Consider the following 24,947-nt stretch of genomic DNA (forward strand, 5'->3'; position numbering starts at 1 on the left):
GCTGAGTAAGTCTAGGTTTGTTCTTTGCAGTTGTGAACATCATACACTATTTCAAAATATAAGAATATTTGCCCATTTGTTTTTCTTAAATCTTATTTTCATACTGAACAGATATTCGATTCGATATTCGAAAGCATTTTTTCTCCATATTCGCATTCGATTCATATTGGAAAATTTCAATATTCACGCACCCCCAATTCATATGTTACTTTGCGATCTCTGCTCCACACAAACACCAATGACAGTAAGCTGCTTTCTCTGTACGCTTTGTGCCAAGGAAGTAAACATTAGATTCAGAACCTCCAGCTTAAAATGAGGTGCTCATAAAAAAATCTTTCAACCTAGCTGTTTTATTTAAAACCAACAAATTTCAGACTTCCAAGCAAAGATCAGAATATCAATCCATTTAAAGAAATTACAAGTGTTTTCATTGCTCCTTATTGGAAAGCTTCGTGGTTTAACAGTGGCAATTAGGCATGCTCGTTTTTGCACCTAGAAAACAGACTCGCATTCATTCCTCCGTTAGAGCTTCAAAGAATCACAAAAGTTTTTTAGCATACAAGTATATGGTCAAGGGTGATGGTGCCAAATTGTGCTGGTCTATAGTCACTAACGTTGTTAGAAGTTGTCCAGCAATATTTGCCTTAAAGGGGCACACAACCACCCTGAGAGATGAAAACACATTTGGTAGGCAGCACATATTGTCAGCAACATCTGAGCCAAGTTGTATTGTCCCAAGTGGCATGCAGCGCTCACAAAGAGAAAGTGTGCTCTTCATTTCTTACAGTGGGTTTTTCGTCCTGATTTACACTGTCAAAACGCAGCCTTCCATGAACTGCAAATGCCAGATCAACTTCCTGCCATGCCACACAAGGTAGCAGTGAGAGCAGAGTCCCTGCAGGCAGCAGCCATGGGGTGTGGCTCCCACAAGTGCCAGTTTATAAGATAAAATTGAGAAGAGAATCTGATTTGAGAACTGCGAAAGATGCACCTTCAATTACTCCACTCCCATTTAAAAAAAAAATGCTACTGACCAATGTCGCTTCTAACATGCACTACCAGTTCCAAATGTTTCTCATGACCAAGGTGATGTTTCAGGGCCCCTTTAGGCTCCAGAGCAGTTGGCTGCCTTTCCAGCAATGGTAGTGCAATTGACCGCACGGCAACGGAACTAGCAACAGGAAAGGCTGCATTTGTTTAGTATTACTCTGGGCCATCAGGAAACATTTGGCTCAACCAGCTAGGACCATATTTTATCCAATGCACAAGCTTAATGCAAGACATTCAGGATCCTTGAATGTCATAGTAACTTTGAATGCTGAACAAAAACAACGAAACACTCTTTGCATTTCTACAGCCTGGTAAGATAATTCAACCAAGTAATTAAGACTTATACAGAGAGTATATCTTCTGTTAGGCTTCACTGAAAAGTAGCACTACTAATGCACTCCAGTAAGGACATAGGTGATGTTAGAAGCTGCATAGTATTTCTTGTCTACTTTGCAACAAGGCCAAGCAGGCTTTTATTGCTGGTAATTATGTTGGTCAGATAGCTGCAGCACCTCGGAATGCACACATGCAACTATACAAGTGCACTTTCAGCGCATTGACTTGGCAAACAGTTTGCCAAAGAGCAAAGAGTCATGCATGAGTTAGCTATCACTACTGCTTGCTGATGGCTTCCAGCCCTAATATCAGCAGATTCAGTTAAGTTCTCTAAGAGCTTCTATTTCAGAAGCTTAATGCTAGCATCATTAACAAAATTACAAGCCTTGTAATAACCAAGCCCTACAAAGGATTCACTTGCACAACACAACAGATATGAGATGTCTAAATTTCCACTACATACTGAGGTAGTCATTTAACCAAAGAACAAAAATAAGACTCTTCTACACTGTAGAGCAAACCTGCAATATGTCCCTTTCCTTACACAGCTAATCCTAAAATGTGAATGCATGTTGTTCAAACTTGCTAAATTTCTCTCATGACTATCTTTCTAGACAACAGAACTTGCTAAATAGAATTCACAAATTTTAAATATTTAAGACCCCTTGCAAATTGTGAATATTAATGGCACTCAAATGCACCAATGCCTCACCAAAATGTTCAGACTAATATGTGATGTAACGATGTTATTAAATCAAGGAAGTGCATTTAACTTCCAATAACAATAGTTTTTAGCATCACACTAATTTGAGCTGCTTCCCAAAGTTACTGAGTACCACCAAATGCACTGTCCAGGAACAAAAGTAACAGTAACATCAATTTTAAATTACCTCACAAAAGCACAAACCTCAACAAGGGGTGGGAGGAAAGCCTCATTCCATAGATCAACGTTAAGAGATGCAATTTTTTTTTTGTACTCTTGCCAGTTCATGACCCAAAAACCAATACAGAGCACTTAATGCACTTAAGTTCACTACATATAGGACTCACTTGTTGGATCTGCCATGCCCTGGATCCCCCGCACCTCCTACACCAGCCAACTTTCGACAGCGGTAGTTTTCGTAGTGGACGTTGTTGGTGATGTCCTTCAGGTCTTGCATATGAGTCCTAAGGAGCAAAGCATTTCCTAGCTTTTACGAGGAGCTCAAAATTTTACACAGCAAGCTATTTGTAGTGTGCACAATGCACCCAGTGACAGAACTGCACAGGCTCTTAGTGCACAATGGTAGAAGTTCAGGAAGAATGGTATTCCGTAATTATAGGTTGTAATGCAAAAGGGGCATCAGACAGATGAATTGTGCTATGGACGCTCTCTGTCTGCCCAATGTCCTTTTTGCACTACAACCTACAATTATGCTGGTCTTGGTGCAGGAAAAAGTGAAATAGTATAGAAGTGCTTTTGGTGCAAGAGTAAAAATCCGTTAACAAGTAACTTCAGGTTTTAAAGATAAACAGTTCTTCTCAGCTTTCTGAGATATTACGGTTTGCAGATGTATCTTGTGCTCTCTTTCCTGAATGGATTTGATATCAGCCCAACCACGACAAAGGCTCGAGCAATGAAGCTTTCCAAAGCAGGAAGAATGTGGGCTATGTCAATGTGTGGCCATAATGCTAGATGTTAATGCAGCCACTCAGGCTCATGACAAAGATGATGAGACACTGTTCACACTAAATATGCAATTATCCATGCACTGCTAAATGCTTATCTGCAATATTTAAACACATACTTGCTATTTTCATCTGGAACACTGAAACAAGAAAAACTTGGCATTTAAAAATGAACAATATATGCATCTCCTAACTCATTACCTATGAAAACCATCAACTTTGGACAAATAAAATGTTTCTAGCGATCACGTACCTAACAAGCATATTCCGTAAGGCAATGTAGTCACAGTGGTCCATGTTTTCAACTGAAATAAAGGAAAAAAAGAGATGCACGGAACAGCAGTATTTCAGATTAACTCCATGACTATTATATTCTTCAATAACTGCAAGCATTCTACTAAATGAGCACAGCTAAGACAGTGCTTGTTTTGTGCACACCATCCCAAAGGTGAATGTAAGTGGCCTTGCCAAGCCTCGTGAGATACTTCTCCAATACTTTTTAACCTATTAAAAGCAGGAGTATATATATGAGTATATATAGTATATATGAGGCCAAAATCATACTATGCAGTTTCATGGATATTCATTATGCTGCCAAATACTAGAGCATCACAATGCTACAAGGTATAACAATATGTTAAGAGACTAAAGCCAACAAACTATGGTGGTTCTTATTCCAAATTCAGGTCATTACCTTGAAATTTACCTTCTGTACACATCAGGAAAAATCGGTCTAAAGAACCACTATTACAGCACCAATATTCCAGCAAATGGATGAATGACCTCACCAAATAAATCTAATGAACTACCATTTTCAATGTTTCGGTAAAACCACTAATCTCACCTTCTGCAACTCCCCAAGGGTACTTGCGACCTCTGACCCTTCGACCATTGACTTCCACGACAGTATTGCTGCCTACAACAGCAAAGGGCACACGCTCCTGCAAAAAGCAGAAAACCATTGAACACAACTTCAGTCCCCTAGCACCTAGGAACACAAAGCCTGCACTAGGTGACGAGCCAATTTTACAATTTCTGAACATAAATATTTTAACACAGGGGCAATAAATGCATAACAAAATATTGCATTTTTTTCAGGCGAAAAAGAAATAAAACAAGCGATTCTGGCCATAGGAAACTACTATATGCATTTGTGTAAGGGCTACAAATTTTTTCGAGATTTTGACACAGTGCTTACAGACAAGTGGTATTTTTCTGTTCGATTTTTCCTGTTTACTGTAATACCACATGATGTGGTCCCCTTTCTTAAATTATGTGATGACCCCTATTTATGATGAATTAGAGTGGGCCCAGTAAATCCTTCATACGTAAAACCCATGAAAAGTATAGACAATACAATGCATGATTGTGTGTCCCCTGCCTGGTACAATGATTGGTAGGAACCATCCAGAATAAGACAGGATGGTAAAGCACTTTACTAGCACATGCCACATCACCCAAACTTATTCAGATATGTAATCCCAGCGGAGACATGCACATATAACGATGCAATTCGGCGCTCGTCTGCTTGCAATGACGGTTTCAAAAAGCAAAACAAGCATTTACTCTGAAATGCTTCTGGGTTTAAATTTTCCAAAACCAGAACAACAATCAACAGCAGCAATCACCTTAAGTGGTTTTTGCAGCTTGTTCTCCTCTTCATCTTCAGGGTCAGGAAACTCGTAAAGTCGTATTTTATTCTGCGTGATCTCATTCAAGATCTGCTCCCAAACCCCCCCCAAAAAATGAACATATCAGCACCATGTATGCATAAACTTCAGTGCAGCTAGGCAAACTGCAATACACTGATATAACACACAAATTGGGACTGAAAACACTAAAAATTTTGGTAGTCATACTGCTGCAGTGTTGAAATCTAGTACACAAGTAGCACTTCTGTAGGCCACTCCCACAATACTGCAATACTTGGTCAATACAAAGGTGCGGTCATTCAAATAAAGAGAAAGTTTAATCCAGTTCAGCAGCTTTGCAGCATGCTGAATACTGGAACACTGATTTTCTTTCGTGTCCCAAATCTACACTTCGGACTATGAGAAACGCCACATAATGGGCTTGAGCCTTCTGACAACTATGGGTTTTCACAACATTTTAACACAATCTGAAACATCAAGATGCGAGTGATTTTTTGTAACTTGCCTCCAATGAATTGCTGCCATCATGGCCATGTATCAAAAATGAAACCTCCTACTGAGCAGCAGAATGCTGCAGCTTCTGAACAGCTGCAGCAGTTGTGACCTTTTGGATACACATAAAAACAATGGTGCTTAAGCAGCACTCATTTTTACCCCTTCCAAAGCCACCTCAGCAGATAAGGCCACGTGACAGCAGCTGCTAAACACTGGCGTCAACTGTTACGCAGCACTGAAGAGACTCCAAGGTCAAAGTGAAGTTAGCCTTTACTAATTAAAATGTTCCAAAGACATAAAGGCTACTGGTATTGATAACGGAGCGTTCATAAGCTAGAAAAGTGAAAAAAAAAAAAAAGAATACAAGTATCACCAGCACCAGCCATTTTCACAAGCAAACTGTGATACCATCATGTTTATTTTTTACCTCGGATGGTTGAGGATAGACTACATGTCATTTATTTCCAAGCAATAATAATGAAGCCCTTTTCATTATTGACATTACAAGTATGCATCAAGCGGCGGGGAAAGAAAAAAAAAATGCTGAATTATTAAGTCCAATTTGCTGAGCAATAAATGTGTCTTTTGCTGCTGAACAAACCTAGACAGAGTCACAAAGAGCCAAACAACCATTCCTATTAAGAACAAAAAATTAAAGACCCTCACTGCACTCCCTCCTATTATATGTCTTGTAAACAAAGCTCTTCGTTCGTAGCACTTCAAGTTCTACTTAGTAGCAGTTAAGTGCAAGACTTCACGAGACCGTAAACTGTCTGGGTAAATGAAAGGCGACTGTACTCAGTGATGAATATGTACTAAGAAGCAAATGTTTTGCACCAGATACCTTTAGTACACTGAAAAGCATAAACAAATTTTCAGGCACTTCCAAGAAACTGTCGGCATTTGAAATGCAGCAAGTGCTTACCGTCCGCTTGAACATGCTGCACTCCTCTGGAGTCATCGTGTCTGCCTTGGCAATAACTGGAATTATATTCACTTTATCGTGCAGTCGCTTCATGAATTCAATGTCAAGTGGCTTCAACCTATAAACAAATATTAGATGTTCAGAAACCTCGGAGTCCATTCAAACTGCAGCTTCATTTTTACATATAACATACAATTTTTAAACAAAGCTAGTACACTTTTCAACTGCTAGGGTAAACTAATGAAAAGTATTGGTTTCTGGCTTCCACGCAGGATGCAATATTAATGATAATTTGGACAGGAGCATGTAAAGAGTCAACTGGAGCTCACTGAAGAAACCTGCACCGCAAGTGTTCAAAGAGAAAAATGACCACAATGACAAGTTCATATGAACTCGGTAATGCGAGTACGTTACTGTAAAAACGCATGTAAGGGCCACACCCTGCTTTCCCAAAGGAAATATATATATATAAAAAAAGTCAGTGTAAAGTCTGCACCCGAACTTTCCACGACCCACACGGGAATAGCCTTCCAAATGCACGCGCTGTGGCCTCCACGATCAGCTCCAGCTACAAGCAACGGTGCTCCTGATTGCGCACGGGAGCTTTCAGGTGCCGCCCACGGATGGTGCCCGAGGCCGCAAATGCCGTCATGTGTACAGGCTAGAGCAAGAACAACACGAAGTTGGCCGAGTGGCCCTGAGGTGCCATGGTCGAGTCACCATTGAGGCAATCCAGGGCGACCTCCGCTGGTCGTTGTTGGAAGCCCGCGAGGCCAGCAGCAAAATCGCCTTCAGGAGCGGCTGCGCATACTACCTGACACCCACTGGGCACGCAGTGTTTCAGTACCTACACTTTAAAGAGACCAGAACGCAATGGTGTGCTTGCGTCCAACGACTACGCGGCAAATTCGGTTTCTTTGCCCAGTCCATTGAGAACACCGAACAAACCGAACGCAAACCCAGCCGCAAAGTGCGGGTCCAGGTACAGGCAGCGGAAACCGCTCACTGGCAATTTGTTATGCATAAGAAGGCGATACTATATTGCGCGCATAAACAAGAAATCGCACCGGAGCCGCTGTGCAACAACAGCGGGGGCAGCGCTCTGCTCTCCAAGGCGCGTGCTGGTGCTGCACACACTCAAGTAACTTCGCCACTTCAACTTTGACCTCTCCGCCCAGGTGCAAGCACTATCTGCAGTGCTTACAGAGAGCAAGAGGAGCTCCAAGAGCACTTGGTCCTCCAATGGTTGTCCCCTCCACATGCAGATGGCGCCACCTTCCAACACGCGTTGGGATCTGAGGCAGGCGAAGAAGAAGACGAGGGAGAGCGCGGTGCAAACAGGCAAACAACAATGAAAGCCGTGTCCATCACGAAGGCTCGGCAACAACGATGGCGGCAGATGGCGTGGCGGTGTCCTATTACGCGAACTGCACCGGACTGCACTTTAGTTGCGCACCAATGTTGAGACTTCTGGTTGTGTGTGCTTCGTTTTATTTTTTAGCTTTTTTTAATTTTTTTTTTCCTCGGCTAGGACTCAAGTTTTGTGCCCGCCCGCTACAAATGTCACACTATTATCATCATCATCGTTAACTTTTAGCTCACCATAGTTGTGGTTTTCATGTGCCGCCACCAAACGTTCCAATTTTAGCGCGATGGGCAAGCACCTTAATAGCTACACGGCCGGGAGCTTGCTCTCAAACACGGCAAGCATGTGACGGGCAGGAAATTCGACGTGGCCGAGAAGTGCGTCCGACAAAGGTGCAACCAAAAGGATGCACTGAGGAACACAAGCTGCAAAAAGCGCGCTTTCAGGACCAAGCCATACAAGTTTCCTGAACTGGAAGAAGAGCTGCTCTGCTATGAGATGGAAGTGCGAAACAGCGGCTACGCATTGACAGCGGACATGCTGCGCGACTTCTTGTGGGATGAGAGTGCACGAGAGCACAGCGCCAGCTCAGAGTTGGAAGACTCCGCGAGTGAGGACTGAACGTAGAATAAACTGCGCTCCGATTGGCGTTTTTACTTAAAAAAAAAAAAATTTGCACATCGCGTGTATGGGCCACACCCTAAAAAATTGGCTCTTGAATCCAGAAAAAAAAAACGCAGCCCTTACACACGTTTATACGGTAGTTTGAGTGACATCTCTAACAGCTTGAATAAACCAGTAGCACACTACTGACCCATGTCCTGATGGTGCAATGAAGTAGAGGCAACAGTGAACCCTGTTGTCAGGCAGTGTTGTCCGATGTACACGCGATTCAGCATCCAGATACTCTGCATACTTAGCTTCAATGTAGTCAATGATAGGCTGCCAACTGCACAGGGAAAGTAGAAACAGACAGAAAAACAAAAAGCTGTCACCTCTGCGAAAAAAAAAAAAGGTGGGGGGGGGGGGCTCTAATAGCCAAACTCGCTTCCTTACTGTATACCAAACCACATGCCAAGCGTTGCCCCCATAGACTAAAAAGGCACTTATGCTCAAGTGTGCCCACTAGTTGACTTTGGGCTTAAAAACTCCAGGGCCGCATTTTCAACAGACGTGGCGCTGCAACACGTGTTATTGCAGTGCATGAACGGCCAGATATCAGCACCACGCATATTGCCTGCAGCGCACAGAAAGGCACATGGTCTGCCTGCTCATGGAATCGGTAACAGCTATGCCGCAGAAGGAGTGAGATAAGAGAAAGATGCACGGCTAACCTCCTGGGCACCTTTGAAGCACTTTGAGCAGGACAAAAAGAAGAAATCAGAAGAAAACACAAATAGCAGCCACCAGGGGATACAGTGAGAAAAAAAGAGATGGGGGAAAAAGAAAGACTATACAAATGCCATTTTCAAGTAGGATAAAATAAGCTTATTTCATGCTCTGTCTTTAGTGCACTTCATGCATAGTGCAATGTATAGCATAATAAATGCTCTATTTGCAATTATCCTCACTCTGAAAGGCAATTCTTTTATTAATTTCATGTAATGTATATTTGGACACACCTTGCATGCTCGCACACATTTTTTAGGGGCACTTCTGTTAACATGAACCTCTGATAAGACGAACAAATTTTCTGGTCCCTTTATGTTCGTCTCAAAGAGAGTTTACTACAGTACTAGTAAGTTGGGACTTCAAGGCATAACAGATGTCAAGACTAACAGACTAACAGAGCAGGAATGTAAAAATTAAATTTATACAAGTTGCCCTGTTAAGTTTTATGCCATGCATTTTAAGCAACTGCTACATTGTAACGGTAAGTAAAGGAAACAGCAAGATATAGAAGGGAAGTCAGCCTCACCACTGAGTGTTATCAACAGCATCACCGAAGCCTGGTGTGTCCACAATGGTCAATGTAAGGTTGACACTGCCCTCCTTTAGAAGCACCCTAGTAGTTTCAACCTCGACAGTTTTCTTCACACGATGAGACGGTCCAGGATACTCATTAGAATAGATGTCCGTCAGGAACATCGAATTGATGAGCGTTGATTTTCCAAGTCCCGCTTCACCTGCACAGCCCCAGAAGTTTCATCACACACTATGCCTTATGTGGCGATATAAAATTAATGCTAACGGCTAGGAAGATGATAAAAATTATAACACTGCAGACAGTCCCCCTAAAACACATAAACAATAAAAGACAAATGTTCGTGTAAAAGGAAGACAGTCGCCCTACAAGCCATAAACAATAAAAGGCAAATGTTCATGTAAAAGGAAAAACCATGAGCTAACAGGAGCACAGCCTTGCCTCAAGTAAACTACGTGCAAGAGTTCAAATTGGCTGTGAACATCTAAAAGCAATATGGTGTCCAAAATCACATTTCTCAAAGCCTGGCATGTCAGGAAAAATAATGCTGCATGACAAGTCAATACCTGCCCAAATCACGTCATACAAAGTCCAGAATACAACCTCTTGATGGAGAAATGAAACTTTCTCCTCTTGGTCTCTTCCTCCTCCCAAGCCTGCCAACACTGCCTTTCAAGCATGCCATGTTAGAGATACCAAAGTACTACTATGCGACACTAGCTGAAACTGCGCCCAAAACAGATGCTGCTCTAGATTTAAGTCAAAAAAAATAAATAGGATAAAAAAAAAATTAGGGGGTCACTTGAGCTCCGCCTTAAGGGTGTGACGCGACAGCGACCTGTGGTGCTAATTACACACATACTCATTAGCATACAGTCGTTAGATACCATTTCACGTGACAGACCGCATCACACATAAACCCCCGCTTGCTCCCAAGCTGTACATGTGTGCATTGCATGCCCTAGTCCATAGCATGTCTGGCTCGTAACCCAAGGGCCGTGGGTTTGAATCCTGCATAAAATTCTTGAAATTGTTCTTCAAACAAAATTAATTACTTTATGAAGTTACATCATTTGAGATATGCGGCAACCTTTAATTCACATTCATTTCACATGTGAAGTCACATTTAATGTGAGCATTGCGAATGTTTAAAATTCCCGCACGAGGTCATGTGGCTGCGACATCATGACCCTGTCTGCTGACCAATCAGGATTTTTCATTCACAGCCAACAATGTCAACGCCAGCTTTTCTGCGACACTGGACCCTTATGCTATCATGTAAAATAAAAGTAAAGGAGAGTACGGAGCATGTGAGACGCATACACCGGACAGGACTTGGCTCTCTTGTCCTACCCCAACGACTACCCACCTCCTGTAGAAAGTGATGCAGAGTGTGCACATCAGGAGAGCCATGGCAATGACAGCACAAGAGCCACCATTGTTTGAAAGATGTACCCACAAGACAAGCAAAACAGAGCAGACATAACGGCACCACAATGTCTCAAGCTGAATAAAAAGGCACGAGTGGAGAAACCTCAGCTCCTGACAGGGTACAAGTTTTGAGGTTATGAGACTGTTTTCAGCAAAGCTTGTAGAATCTGGTTTGGTTTATGGGGTTTAACGTCCCAAAGCGACTAAGGCTATGAGAGACGCCGTAGTGGAGGGCTCCGGAAATTTCGACCACCTGGGGTTTTTTAACGTGCACTGACATCGCACAGTACACGGGCCTCGAATTTCTCCTCCAAAGAAATTCAACCACCGCGGCCGGGATCGAACCCGCGTCTTTCGGGCCAGCAGCCGAGCACCATAGCCACTGAGCCACCGCGGCGGCTGCTTGTAGAATCTGTTATGACTGCATAATATTCAGCATAAGTGTGAGGCTGCCTCGCTCACAGCACACAAGAACACTTGACGAGCAGGTGGTATATCTATTGGCCTCTTGGTATTAGCTGGCATCAGCCAGGTGCAACACAACGTGCACTCCTGGCCAATGTCAGCAAGCATGAGTGCAGAAAATGTAGCACAGGTGCGAGGACCATCCTCCACAGCCAAGTCTAGAGAGTGGAGGTGCGACTCACCAACCACCATGAGGGTGAACTCGAAGCCCTTCTTGACCGCCTTGCGGTACACCTGGTTTGGCAGACTGGCAAAGCCCACATAGCCCTCAGCAGCTTCACGGTTCCCGGGGGCTGAAGACGCGTATGATGACGGAGGTGCAGTACCGCCACCGCCCCCTGAAGCCAGGCTGCCAGCAGAGTCCTTGCCCAGGCCCAGCAGGCTGCTGCCTGCACTGGGTGCAGCGGGGGGTACTGGCCCGTCGCGGAAGAACAGCTCCCGCTTCGAAGACAGCTGTGCCAATGGAAAAATGCAAGGGGTCAGAAACCATGCAATGGCAGTGGGCGCACAATTTCTTTAACCATGCAGCAGTATTGTGAGAACATCTACCCCACCAGGCATGTAGGCTTGGGAGCCTAAAAAGCTTGCTTCATTTGTTTAATGCCTGAACCCCAATTTTTTGGGGGGAAAAGTTCACCATAGCTGTGTGAACCTGAGGTATGAACAATCCAGTGCCAGGCAACAATTCCGTGTCATGTCTTGGGCTGCAGAACCAAAATGCTTCCTTTCGCAGAAGTACTCACACTGTCAACTCCTTGACCTGCCACGTTGGGCAACCAGGCGTGCTATCATTACCAAGGCATCCAGTTAGATTAACAGCAGTGGCTGGGGGCATATAGCATCGTGCCATGTGATAGTTTGGGCCATCAGAGCTTTAGCATAGTGTGATGCACTTTTGCAATCCATCACCTCGAGGCGACAGGTGCAGTTTGCTCTTTGCACAACAGCAGGCTCCAGCATGCTAGTCCACTAGTGGCATCAATGTTGTGAGGCTCCCAGCAGCCATGCTATCTGCAACCTCATTCTGCCTTTAGTGTAGCCAACGTTTGTCAATGTAGCAGCAATCCATCAAATGATTACGAGCGACAACAGTATACGTTTGTTTTTCACTTCCATTTAACGTGTGCGAATGCATATCAAATCCATCCATCGAAGTAAATGTGTTGAAGTAACTTGAAAGCATTGGTGGGCAAAGGTACAGAGGATAGTAAAAAAGATCATCACAAGTGACAGATGACTAGAGGGGCAGAATCAACCTGCGGGGTGCTGCCGTTTGCAAGCACACTGATAGCAACAGTGCCAGGCCGTCCCACGTTCGCAGCAAGGGGAGGTCTACAGGAAGCAAGTTTTGTCAAATGCACTGCTTGTCAGCCGTGCTTGAAGCTGCACATGGCCTTTCTTTTTAGTTCTGTCTTCATGAGCAGCGATATCTTCATTTTATTACTATTTTATTAGTTTCATCCTAATGAAGCAGCAATTCATTAACAAAAAAAATTCTTCACAGGCGATTACTGCCTGCTGAATTCCGCCTACACTGAAGAATGGGAATGGCCTTGCACACTCTATTATCGGTTTGTTTGTGAACTGCAGTACCGTGGTAGGATATTGTATGTAGTCATTTATGTCTCGATGTGTCAGATTACTTATGAGAGCCACTGTAGTGAAGAATGCGGGATTATTTTTCACCATCTGGGGTTCACTGATGCGGTGTGGCATCGCGCAGCACACGGACGTTTTTGGCATTTCGCCTCCACCAAAACGCACTCAGGATTAGATGTTCAGTTTAGAACACACACAAAGAGGCTAAAGTCAAATAAGTAAGCAGGATATTTCAAATAATTTTTAGCAAAATAATTAATCTGAAAAGGTCATGGGAACCTGCTTCATTAAAAACAATTTGTTTCTGTGCTGCAGTTGTTTATTCGACTGATTCCACAACGCACAATGTCTTCACTCCAGTACACTATACCCCTGTCAAGCGCGCAAGTCAAGTACACTTACGGGGAGTGCGCATCGGGGTCTGGAGTGATACTTTAGGCTATGCAGTGCTAAGCAGGAAAGCAAAGTGCACTCGTACAAAAAAAAAAAAGAGAAAATGAGCAAACTTTTGAACAGGCCGATGAAAAAGACAAAAATTTATTGTTTGACGTGATAGCGCAAACAACACGATCTTAAACAGTTCTGAACAATAAAAAAAAATTTCAAATAGAAGAAAGAGCCAGGGCAAGTCAAGACAATCCAGAATTTTGAAAACATATAAGATAGCGGCGCCCTGCAGAGCTGCATTCATGGTTGCATCTGATCTCGTTCTTGTTGTCTTGCTTCGCGTGTAGCACTAACAAAGAAATCCTTTTTCTAAAAACAGTGTTACAGCAAGTAAATTAAAGTTTTGAGCACTTTTTTATGCACTATACATTTGTGCCTTCGAAGTCGCTGCTGGCAAGGCTATGCACTCGGCCCTCAAAGTGTGTTCTGTGAACACAATCCGACCCGAGTGCGCACTTCTGCGAGTGCGCTTTCGTTACGCTGTTTAGCTGCACTAGAGTGCACTTTTAGCAAGTGACACTCTTCGTAAGTGCACTTTATTTTGCGCGCTTGACAGGGGTATTAGTTTCTTCCATGCAGACCCGGCTGTGCATGCCACATACAATTCAGAGGATGCTTCTGTTGGTGACGTCGATAGCTCCCACGCATGCCAAGATTGAAAGCCGTGGAAGGCGCACACTGTCATCCACTCTTCCTTTTTTCAACTCGCGGAGGGTAACAACTTCTTTGACTCCCAGATGTATTAGATGCACTCCTTTAAGTTTCTTCGATAACACACTTACAAAGTCTCCGGCCGCCCGAATTGCGCTTTCAGGTTTGTTCTCAGGTTGTTGAGCAGTGCTTGGTGCTTGACGAGTCCTCCAACGCCATCACACATTTTTCCCATGTCTGGTAGCTGAGAATATCCACTGGGTATTTGGACAATCGCTATTTCCAAATTTTCATTCCCATATTTCAATGCAGAAGTAGCACGAGCCCGGGTAGCACAAGTAGTCCGTCTCATTGATATTCACAGGTCTTTCGGATATTAGAAGCTTCTTCAAAACATTGATGTCTAGGTCGATGATACTCTGAAAATTTCGCTTGTTTGGAATGAGCTTCTTGAGCTTGGAAAGGTAATTTGCACAAAACACTAGGTCAGAGCTATACCTTGTCACCATGAGATGCACGTGAGCGGCGCACACAGTAAGAGCAGAATGCAAGCACGCCTCTGGCTCATTTGCAATGGAAGTGAACATCCAAAAACCGATAGGGAGTGCTGTGCCGGGGCTCCCCTCCACCCTAAGTGGATTAGAACGTGTCTGGCTTAGCCACTGTGGCAACGGCGACAGCAAATCTCCTCTGGAATTAGCCAGCACAGCTTTGCTGGTGCACCCTCTATCAACTTGAACATTGCTCCCAAGGTCTGCTGTAATGGACCACATGGAGAGGACCCAAGTGTCTATCGTTCCAATCATCGTGCTGGGCTGTGTCACAGTGCGACCATTGCCAACCGAAAAGAACGTCATGCGGACCTTTGAGCATAAATTGCCTTGTTTCCGTTGGTTCTCCGGCGTGCCAAGCACCGCAGCAGTGGTGAGCGTGCATTATCCCCTTCAAGTATGCATTATTTCCATCAGCCACGACCATGTGTGGGGACAAAGGACCAGTTTCTGTCAGTTTCTTCTACAACATGTGCCTGTGTAAGGACGTGGAAACGAACTCTCAAAGTGTCACCTTGTACAACGAGCATCTGGGGTGCGCGGGTGTATGCATAGCAGCCCCGCTCTTATGGCCGCTGCAGAGCCCAAATAGTCTCGATATTGACTCCATCGGTGTCGCCGACACCCTTTCACTACTCCAGATCTTTTCTAAGGAACTGAGATCCAATCCTCCCTGCATTCTATAGACATAGCAAGCAAGAAGTCAAATATATATAATTTGCTAATTCTTGCTCAAGGGTCTCATTGGAGGGGTCGTAACTACTAGAGAAACAAAATTATGCAATATATTTTGATTGATTGTGAAATCTGATATAAAGAACATGTGGACAAAGTTTAAAAAATATAAAAAATGTTTTTTTCAACTGGCGGCAGAAGTTTTCATTGTTCTGTGTTTTCTTGAAGTTAGCGCCATCATATCTCTTTATAGAAAAGACATCTAAATATGAACTTCAGCAGTTTGCTAGGTCCGTTTGCATGGATAATTGCCGCCACTCTGCTACAAGCCGTTTTTGATCTAACGACCTGCGAACTAGATGTAAAAACATTCTTTTAGCGGATTTTGACAAATTTTATAAAAACATCTATAGCTTGCAGATAGACAAAAATAATGGAGCACAAATAAAAACACCCATATATTTACTCAAACAATTTTCAGGTACTTAACTTTAATATATTATACATAATTCATAACCAAAGTTGGTCAAAACCAACTGCAGATCGCTTCTCTCTAGTGATTAGGCAACAATAAATAAAAATTTCAAATAAATTTAAGAGGTTGACCAGCCACCCCTTGTTCGATCTTACGTGGAACCACCCAGTTCATCTAGCAGAACTTTTTGCTGGGCTAGTCGGTCCATTCTGACATTAGTGAAAACAGCGCGAAAGAAGAAGCCCGAAGGCGAAACGATGAAGTGCTCTTCTTTCCTTTCAGCGCTCTTTCTTGTCACTTCCTCGTTTCGCCTTCGGGCTTCTTCTTTCACGCTGTTTTCACTAAACCCAGTTCATAACTCTAAATATATGCTCTAAATATATGATAGAGACACCTCAGTAGTAAGCGGAGCACCGCCCTCCAGCGCTGTGCTGGCCTCTACTGCTGCTGCTTGCAACTGCTCCCGCCATGCAGCACTGACAACGCTTACTCGGATGATGTGGTCTGTTGGCTCACTAAACAAAACCAGCCATGTTCTCAGCTCACAAACACCACAAAACACCATGCTGCTGTACAGCGTTCACAAGCACAGTGCAGTAGCCACAGCACCAATGCTGTACGCAGAGACCAAGATAGCGCTGAGAAGCACTGGTGCAGGCTTTCTGATTTGGTTCATACAGGTGCCACCAGCAAAGTAAGATGGCGTTGACAGAGCATCAAAACTAAAATCGTGTATAGGAGGGATGGATTTGGTTTAGTTAGGCTAGATCATGACCACGAATCCGTGACTGCCATGTGAGCAGGAGGTTGAATACGGAAGGACTCGAGGCCACTCGGCAGTTTGTGTCCCTATAACAGCTTTCACTCGAAAAGGTCACAAAGCGTCATTGTCAACTACCAGAACTGCTCAGGTTCTCAGGTGCGGTAGCGTTATATGTAATCTTAGACAACAAATAACATAAGTAAATCCTACGCGGTTTTCGAGAGCTCCCGCAGTGAGGGCAACGGCGAACCACGAGACGCGCGATCTGGGGCCTCCGGGGAGGGGGGGGGGGGGGGGGGGGGGGGAAATCGATGCGGCGGAAAAGACAGAACTCGGCGAAACAAGGAAACGGCCACGGGCCGATCCGTCACAGCCGGCCTCCGCTGAGGAGGGCTCGCCGACAGCTCCCACCCTCTGGCGACGACGCCGCAGGGGAATGTCAGGCGCTTCCTCTCAGGCGCTCCGCTCCATCCACTTGGGGCCCGGGCAGTACCGCAAGAAAGGCCGAATGCTCACCCCACTCGCGACGGGTGCTACGTGCAAAGCGTCCTTAAATCAAAACGAGGTGCGGCGAAACGCATTCGGTCGACGCCCCTCATCAGGCTCGCAACTCGCAAGGATAAAACGATCATCAAGACACCGGTATGCGCCGACTTCGCATAAGCTCTCCAATTTCCTCCATAGCGGTGCGATAACCAAGTTTTTTGTTTTTTTTTTCAACTGACAGCAGACGCTGTCAACGAACGCTGCTGCCAGACGCAGCTCTTAAAAAAAAAAAAAAAAACTTTTTAAAGTCGCTAACCACAGAAAGTCGCCATCAGTCAAGTACCGTAAACACCAAAACATATCACAAAGCGTAGCTCACGGCTCTACCTTGAGAACGGCGACCGAGGAGAGAGAAATACAAAAACGCCCGTGTGCTGTCTTTGGTGCTGTGCGACGTCAGCGCATGTTAAACTCCAGACGGTGAGGCCTTCACTAACGGCATTCCTCACAGCCGCTGAGTTGCTTCGGGACGTTAAACCTAGCAATCAACAATTTGCGCTTTCTACGCGAGCAGTGCGGCGCCTTTCGTTACACCGAAGATGGCATTCGTTTAGCGCTGCTGAAATCGTATGTTCACACTTCGTAGCGCTATAGGTCAATTGAGACTTAGCCGAAACTTTTCCCAAGATTTATTCACTAGCACATAGGATCATACTTGCAGCACGATAGCAAAAGCAAGTACAGCGCCCCAGCCCCGTTATTTAATTTTATTTTAAATACGTCGGTGAAGAGCAACGAGCGCCAGCTACGCGCCGCCAGAACTAGCCCTCCTCTCAAATAGACTCCAACCGACAGAACTGTTTCTTCACTAATGCCCGCATACACCTTTTCTTTGTTAAAGTATTCTGGGCTGGCTCAAAGTCGAAGCAGCCCCAGTGCGAAGGTTTAAAACGCTCTGGGGTAGCGCTACCGCCGACCTGCCCCCATCAGAACACCGCGGTCAGGCCGGGCGGGGCGACAACGGTAGCGGTATGTTAAAACGCTCTATCAGAGTACGGATACTGCGTTTACTCATCACTGCCCTATCGCCCCAATCAGTGCGAGAACAAAAGAACTCCGCTCGGCCTGGCGTTCAGAGCAATTAGGCTGCAGCGTCCCGTACATAAGCGGCGTACGCGGCCAACAAACAATCGCGTGCATTTAGCAGCGCGTGCCTCACCCTCAACGCGATGCGGCTGCGCCCTCTCCGAGGGGCAGACACACGTGCCGCGCGCCAGCGGCTGCCAAAAATAAACTGCGATTTGTAGCAGCGATTTCGGATTTCGTAGCAGGAAAGATGGCATCTTGCAGCAGATGCTTCAGCTTTTGCGGCAGAAAACTGCGTTTCGTCACAAAATTTCGGTTCTTGCAACACATAAACGAGGGCTTGGAGCAATATTGCGGCTTTTGGAGCTGGCAAGTTCAGATGTGAAAAAGTAACGAAACGTCCTAGAGAAACTGAAGCCCACTGACATTATTATAGCTTACAAAGTGCAACTGCAAGCCGGAATAAGATTCGACATAGCTGTCAAACCGCCTACTGTTCGCGAAACAGATAAAGAGCGGTAGACCGGGCTACAACGCGGGCGGGACCATCCTGTTTACTCACCCGTGCAAATGACAAGCACCGGCACTGGAATGCCGTCCAAAACGCGGTATGCCCGTTTAACGCTCGCGTATCGGCTAGGCCGCACTGCAAGCCCCACAATGGGCCTATAATGCTGTCGCATTTCAACGTGATCACATCCGATACCGTTCTAAACGCGTTCTCACAGATGCGCCAGCCAGCTTAATATTAAAGAACTCACTATTTCTCTGAATGACACCCCCCTCCCTTGCTTACGCGCGGCGTGTTTTTTTTTTTTTTTGTTTTGCGGTTGACGATGCAGTCCCACTTTGCAGTGAGCCGAGCGCGCAAAACCGAACGCGCGAAAACGAAACTACGCCGTCAGACAGCGCGGGGGTACAGCGCTGTAGTAATAATGGCGTACTCCAAACGGCGACCCGTAGCAAATTTTCTTGCTCCGCAAAACCGCAGCGCGTGTTTCAAAGGGCGACTCGGATTCAGATCCCGAGTTCTGATTGTACTGTGTCAGTATGGTTCCGACGGCTCCCTATAAATCTTGCTCCGTCGCGGATTCAGAGCTGCTCCGGATCGCCGAGGCTCCTTCAGAGCACTGCGCCACCGTGCGCTTTCAGTCAGTCGTCTGCGTTGTGGCACGACGCTATGACCTGCTGCTGCACTTATGTTTTCCGATCCGCTTGCGCACAGCGGCAATGCCTTGGTCTCTATCACTGATGTCCAATTCGGGGAATTTTCACCGTTTCAGAGAATTTAAGAAGTAAAATCTGGCGAAGAGGAAATGTTCGTGGGTTTTCAGGGAATTTTAAGAATCGACATTTTCTCGTTTCCTCCAAATAGCTGCCTTTACCAAACTGCTGCTGGGAAAAGGCCAGAAATTGGGATTTTCGAGTTCGGTTACCGCGTAGAACACCGCTGTATCGACGGCCGTCAGTGCATTTCTTTCGCGCAAGGCCTGGCAGTATCGCGCATATGCGCTTTCGCCGGGTACTGGCAGTCAGCCCCAAGAGTACTCGAAATTCGCACACCTCTACTTCATGTTGCACTGCTGTAGACGGTGCGCGCAGCAAAGCTTCTCACGGTCGCGCGAGCCGACCACCCAGGGCTAGAAGCCGGCGGCCAATAGCTTCCACTAATGCCACAGAAAGTCCCCCCCACGCCGAATTAGATGACATGTTTAGCCTCCCACCTTTGACAACGATACTGCAGCTGTGAACCATCCATATGCACCAGGTGTACGCTAAAACAAGTCTACAGACACGTAACAGACAGGGCGCCAGAGCACAGCACAACGTCAGGTTTCGGTTTCGTTCTCGGCCGTTTTTCAGTGACCCTTCGGCGCAGACATAGGGCAAACGTCACCAGGAAATAGGGTTTGCGGCAGCATGATTTGCCATTTGGCGCAGCTTGGTGCAAATGACGCAGCAGTTCCACCATTGCCTCAATAGCGCCGTGAGGGGAGGATGACGGACGGACGGAAGAGAGAAAGAGGCACCGTAGCGGATGGCTTCGGATTAATTTCGACCAATCGGACTCTTAACGCGCACTGACATCGCGCAGCTGTTGTCAAAGAGAAATGAAAAAAAAAAGCACAATTCTCAGGCAGGTCTTGCTGCAAGGAGACAGTGACTACGCCAGAGGACAGGCCTCAGATAAAAGGCGCGCCCGAGACCGATACAGACGCGACGATTCACACGTAGAAACGTTCGCACGGCTCAGCTGATCAGATACGAAGCTGATCGAAAACAGACCTTCAGTCACCGAACAAATGGGATTGTCGGAACAGGGCCCCAGGTCAAGGAGGAGGTGATACCTTTGCCTTGAGGAGATTACATCATAACCGTCATGCAGGTTCATGCTGCGCTGCTTATCAAGACGCGAACCCCGCAGCGGCAACACGAGCAGCCTCCGGCCGGGCCCAGGGTTCAAAGACCCGCCTCGGGGGTGAGAAAGAAGACCCGCCAGTCGACACACGACCTCTGCCGGAGCAGATGCCAGGAAGAGCAAAACCAGCACGCCCGGAGGGACGAGGCAGCTTCCACGCTGGGTTTCGGCGAGGCAAACGCAAAATACATGAACGGGGCCACACGAATTTGACCCGCCTCCTTTGTTTACGCAGCACTGCTGCCACATCAAAGGGATGCCGCGTTTAACCGGCGGGCTGTGAGACGCCCCAGAGACAACAGGCCGCCCAGCAGGCGCGGCATCTTTCAAGGGAGGAAACGCAATCACAGGACAGAGGTCTCGGCCGAGCTAACTGTTAAGTCAGTTTCCCCGCGATGCACTCTGCCCAACTAATGGCGTGGCTGGCCCTGGTTCAGACGAGGCAGAAATGCCCATTACGCGTGCCAGCGCAAGACAGCTGCTCGTGGTGTCATCACGAGGACCACGCCATCTGCTACGTCGGAGAACGCACGATCTGCGAGTGCGGCATAGCGGTGAGGAAAGCTTAAGAATTTGGAATGAACTCGGAACAAGTGATGAGTTAACCAAACTAGAACAGTCAAATCCGACAGGTTTTCCGGGCTGAACAGTTCCTTCACTTCTGGACCTTACGGCTTGTTTTCAAAGCAGTAGCTTCGCATGTTGGGCTGTAAATTCGGGCTGCGCACGCCGCCTCGTATTCCCCTCCATAAGAGAAAGCCCGCACTTGACATGGCCGCAACAGGTGCAATGGGTGTCAAACAACAGAGACAAAATGCTTCACATGCTTTAGCAATGTACGCTGCATGAATGGGCAACATGTGCAGCAAAGTTTCGTTATCTGCCACTCCACTAAGGGAGCCATGCACTCAACAGTGGTAAGCCAATGAATCTAGACGACCTCTGGCTATTCAAACCGGAGGTACGCGCTCAAAGCTTTCGAATAATCACGACAACAATGCCGTAATGTTCAAGTCAGCCACAATAGCAAAAAAAAAAAAAAACAACCTGCATATGACCTGCTGAAGTGGTTCCAGAACTGATAGACTCTACAAGATGTGGAAGTCACTTCACACCTACATATTTATATGAAAAAAAAAAGCGCGAACACGCACGAACGCATATATACATAAGCACATTAAAAAGCAGATACCAACACTGCGGCATATGGGCAGTGTTGACACCCAGCCACTAACACATGCATAGGGAGCGCCGATTTGTGCTTCACACGAGGTCACTGCTGAGGAAAACGAAACGGGAATTCAGAGGAAACCTCGGACGTAGCGCATGCACCATAACGCACACCAGCTGCGCGAAAGTGACGTCAGACGGCGCGGCTGGAGGCGGCGTCAGCAGAGACCACCGGTGCCTGGACACTCACGGAGCTGGCCAAGGTCAGGGGCGCGATGGACGGCTGCAGAGGCGGCGGCTGCTTGTCGGGCAGCGGCGGCGGGGACGAGGAGCGCGACGACGACGGGCTGTCGTAGACGCGCGGCCGGCCGGAGAAGCGCTCGAGGCCCGCGTAGCGGTAGCCCAGCCGCGCGGGAGGAACGTCCGCCGCACCAGAGGAGGCCGACCGACGCGGCAGGGCCGGCATTGCCCACGAAGAGGCCACAGCGGCCGGCTCAGACAATGGGTCCGCGGACGCTCCCCGGCGGTGCACCAGGGAGAAATGATTTGTCAGAGGCAGAGGAGCGCGAAAAGCCAAACACGGAGAAAAGCGGCGAGGGAGGGGCCGAGAAAAACTGAAACCATGCGCGGAAATGGGCGAGGGAAGACAACGGCGAGGAGGCCGAACGAGAGCAGCATCCACGAGAGCCCCCCGGCCGGCCGAAAATACGAGCCCGGTCATGCGGCGGCGGGCCGCCCCCTCCCTCGCCAGGACCAGACTTCCGACAGCCGCCTGGCGCAGGCGGCGGCCCCAGACGCGTCTGGGAACGATAGGGCGCCCTCGGAGCGCGGGGGCACGGCTCCGGAGCAGCCGGCGGCTGGATGGCCGTCGCCCACGCTCCCGTGCGCCTGCACCTTCCTCGGCGGCTGTGCGTGCGGGTCAATGGTGGCAATAAAGAGGGGCCGAAGACCTCGCAGAGAGTACAAACATCACGCGCGTGGATGAAAATTACGGCGGGAGAGGCACGTGCCGCAGACCGCGAGGCGCGCCCGGACGAGACAAAGCACGCACACACCTACGGCCGCCTCGGCGGGGAAGCAGCCTTCCCCGAATCTGAAACGAGCGCTTCGGCGGGCGTCGTCCCCATGCGGAGAGGCAACCGAGGAGACGACGCCTCCCAAAACAACGTGGCATACTGCGGCTGCACTCCAGAGGCAAAAAAAAAAAAAAAGGCGACCCTTACAAAGCAAGCGCGACTCAAGCAAAGGAGGGGACGGAATACCGGCAGCAAGTGGGAGGTTCTGTGTCGCTAGGGGCGGACTAGGCGCAAACGTGCGATCACAGTCGAGGCAGGGTGCTCAAGCGATATGGAGAGCCGGTGGCACGGGAATGATAACACTACTGCAATGTTTACTGTGCTGCAAGATAGGTACGCGTCATTCGCTCTACGACAATCATATCGTTAATCACATTTTGCAATTTTCTGTGGGAGTGTGTTGGACTGCAGCAAACCCGCGGCCAGCAGCTCACTCCAGGTGTTCGCACCTTAGAGGACTGGATCCAACGCCGGAGTTCCGTTCGTGCCAGGGACACGCTTCTTTCCTAGTGGGGTTTTGCGCATGCCAGCGGTTATAGCTGCCCACTTGCAAATACATGGGCCGAAACGCAGTTCCGCTATAAGTGCTCTGTGAAGTCCACAAAAGCAACTACGAAGTGAAGGCACAACTAAGTATTCAGACAACAATTCCCCTACGTCTGAACGATAGAGCATTAGCGAGGCGCAATTTCTACGACCCCTTTCTCCACTTCCCCCACCTTGAACATATCTAGGCTTCGATCGCGCGTTGAATGGGGTCCAACTCGGCACCGCGCACAGCCGAAAACGCAGCACCAGAAGTGTGCCCACCAGAAAAAGACGCGTTCATTTCATCTGCTCTACGCGCTTGGTTCCTTGCTTCCTTCCACTCTGGCAACTGCCAAGCACTACCTGCGAGCGCCAATTTTTTTTTTCGTTCCGCTACTGCCGACATGATTCCGTCTGACCGACCATTCGTCGATTCTTTCGCGTAATGGTGACCACGTGGGCTACGAGGTACACGCTGTATTACTAAGCTCCGGATTAATTTCGACACATAGGGGTTCTCTGACGTGCTCCCATGTTAGCACAAAGGCGTTTTCCCAACACAATAAATATATAAATAAATAAAATGACTACTATAAAACTAAGCGGATGGCTTTGTCCTTTGTGCACGTTTATTTCCGAGAGTAAAATACGATCGGCCGACGACGCACGCGTGGGAAACCTGACTCACGGAGCCGTCGGCGGCGCCGAATCGGCCACCCGAAACCACCAGACGTGCGAGACACCGAGGGCCAGCCGACGAGGGTGCGAGGCAGCTGAACAATGGGGCGGAGTTGTGTGAAATCTGGGTAGTGTTCACTGTGTACATCAAACATATCTTAACTGCATACCATCTACTATAGTTTAGCCATGAGCTAACAAAACACTTTTTTTATCTTGTTTAGCTTGCATGCTTTCAAAGTCCGAAGGCGCTATAAAAAAGCAGCGACAGTATAAATGATGAGCCTCCACAAAAAAAAAAAATGAAACATCACAGAAGCCGCAATACACAGCAATTGCGTCGCCATCAACCGATCGCGCCATCTGTTAATTTCATTCGTGCTGCGACTAATTAGGAAGCATGAAAACGATAGAACAGTGTTCTATCCGATGTAAAGGTATACGCACTTTCAGCAATATGGTCATGCAAGGCTCAGCAGCTGACTTTCCGCTATCTTTCTCTCTCTCACACACACACACACACGCGCGTGCACGCACACGGTGGCGCTATCTGCTAACGCGAAACGTTGCTTCTCCGAACGCAACGCTTCGTGCAAAGGTTTGCTTCAATGCTTCCAAAGCTATTTGCTCAATAGGAATTGCTATGCAATACTAGTGATGCTCCACGCCGAGAGCTCGAAGTGAATATTGACAACAGCGCCATTTTTTAGCCCCATCTCATGAAATGCCGCGGTAGTTCTGGGCATCGGTTTGTGGATTGCTTTCCGTAGACTGCTGGGGCGACGGCGCGCCCTCTTTGGCGGCCTCGCCCCCGCCGACCCTCAATGCGATGAAGGCAGATGCGCCTCACATACAATGGGATTTCATCGGTACAATGCAATGCGAACCAACGTAGGAACCAGTGGGCGCATGACTGAATGGTCCGAGGCGGCGGCTTCGAATCCCAGCAACATCCCAGAAACTTTTGGTTTCGCATCATGCGCTTTCTCAGCGCAAGCGGTTTCAAGACCAGCTCTTTCCTTGCAAAATGC

The 24,947-nt window shown here is 47.2% G+C and overlaps 1 protein-coding gene across 3 annotated transcripts in view; it reads right to left on the minus strand.

The window, feature by feature from the left end:
- LOC149351484 (septin-7-like) overlaps positions 1 to 24,947 on the minus strand; it is a 78,374-nt gene that overhangs the window by 30,899 nt on the left and 22,528 nt on the right. Inside the window, exons 1-9 of one of the 3 annotated variants that reach the window (XM_089580824.1) lie at positions 21,885 to 22,324; positions 11,495 to 11,765; positions 9,411 to 9,618; positions 8,307 to 8,441; positions 6,127 to 6,244; positions 4,683 to 4,775; positions 3,899 to 3,995; positions 3,308 to 3,359; positions 2,437 to 2,553 (exon numbers count right to left, since the gene is read on the minus strand). In XM_089580824.1, coding sequence (XP_089436950.1) covers positions 2,437 to 2,553; positions 3,308 to 3,359; positions 3,899 to 3,995; positions 4,683 to 4,775; positions 6,127 to 6,244; positions 8,307 to 8,441; positions 9,411 to 9,618; positions 11,495 to 11,765; positions 21,885 to 22,100 — 1,307 coding nt within the window. In that variant the 5' untranslated portion in view covers positions 22,101 to 22,324. Of the gene's footprint in view, positions 1 to 2,436; positions 2,554 to 3,307; positions 3,360 to 3,898; positions 3,996 to 4,682; positions 4,776 to 6,126; positions 6,245 to 8,306; positions 8,442 to 9,410; positions 9,619 to 11,494; positions 11,766 to 21,884; positions 22,325 to 24,947 lie in introns of those variants that run through there. The other 2 variants (XM_089580825.1, XM_089580826.1) reach the window with 2 other exon arrangements.

Source organism: Amblyomma mixtum, chromosome 3 (genome assembly GCF_055824585.1).
Source record: "Amblyomma mixtum isolate Tamu chromosome 3, ASM5582458v1, whole genome shotgun sequence".
Taxonomy (NCBI): domain Eukaryota; kingdom Metazoa; phylum Arthropoda; class Arachnida; order Ixodida; family Ixodidae; genus Amblyomma; species Amblyomma mixtum.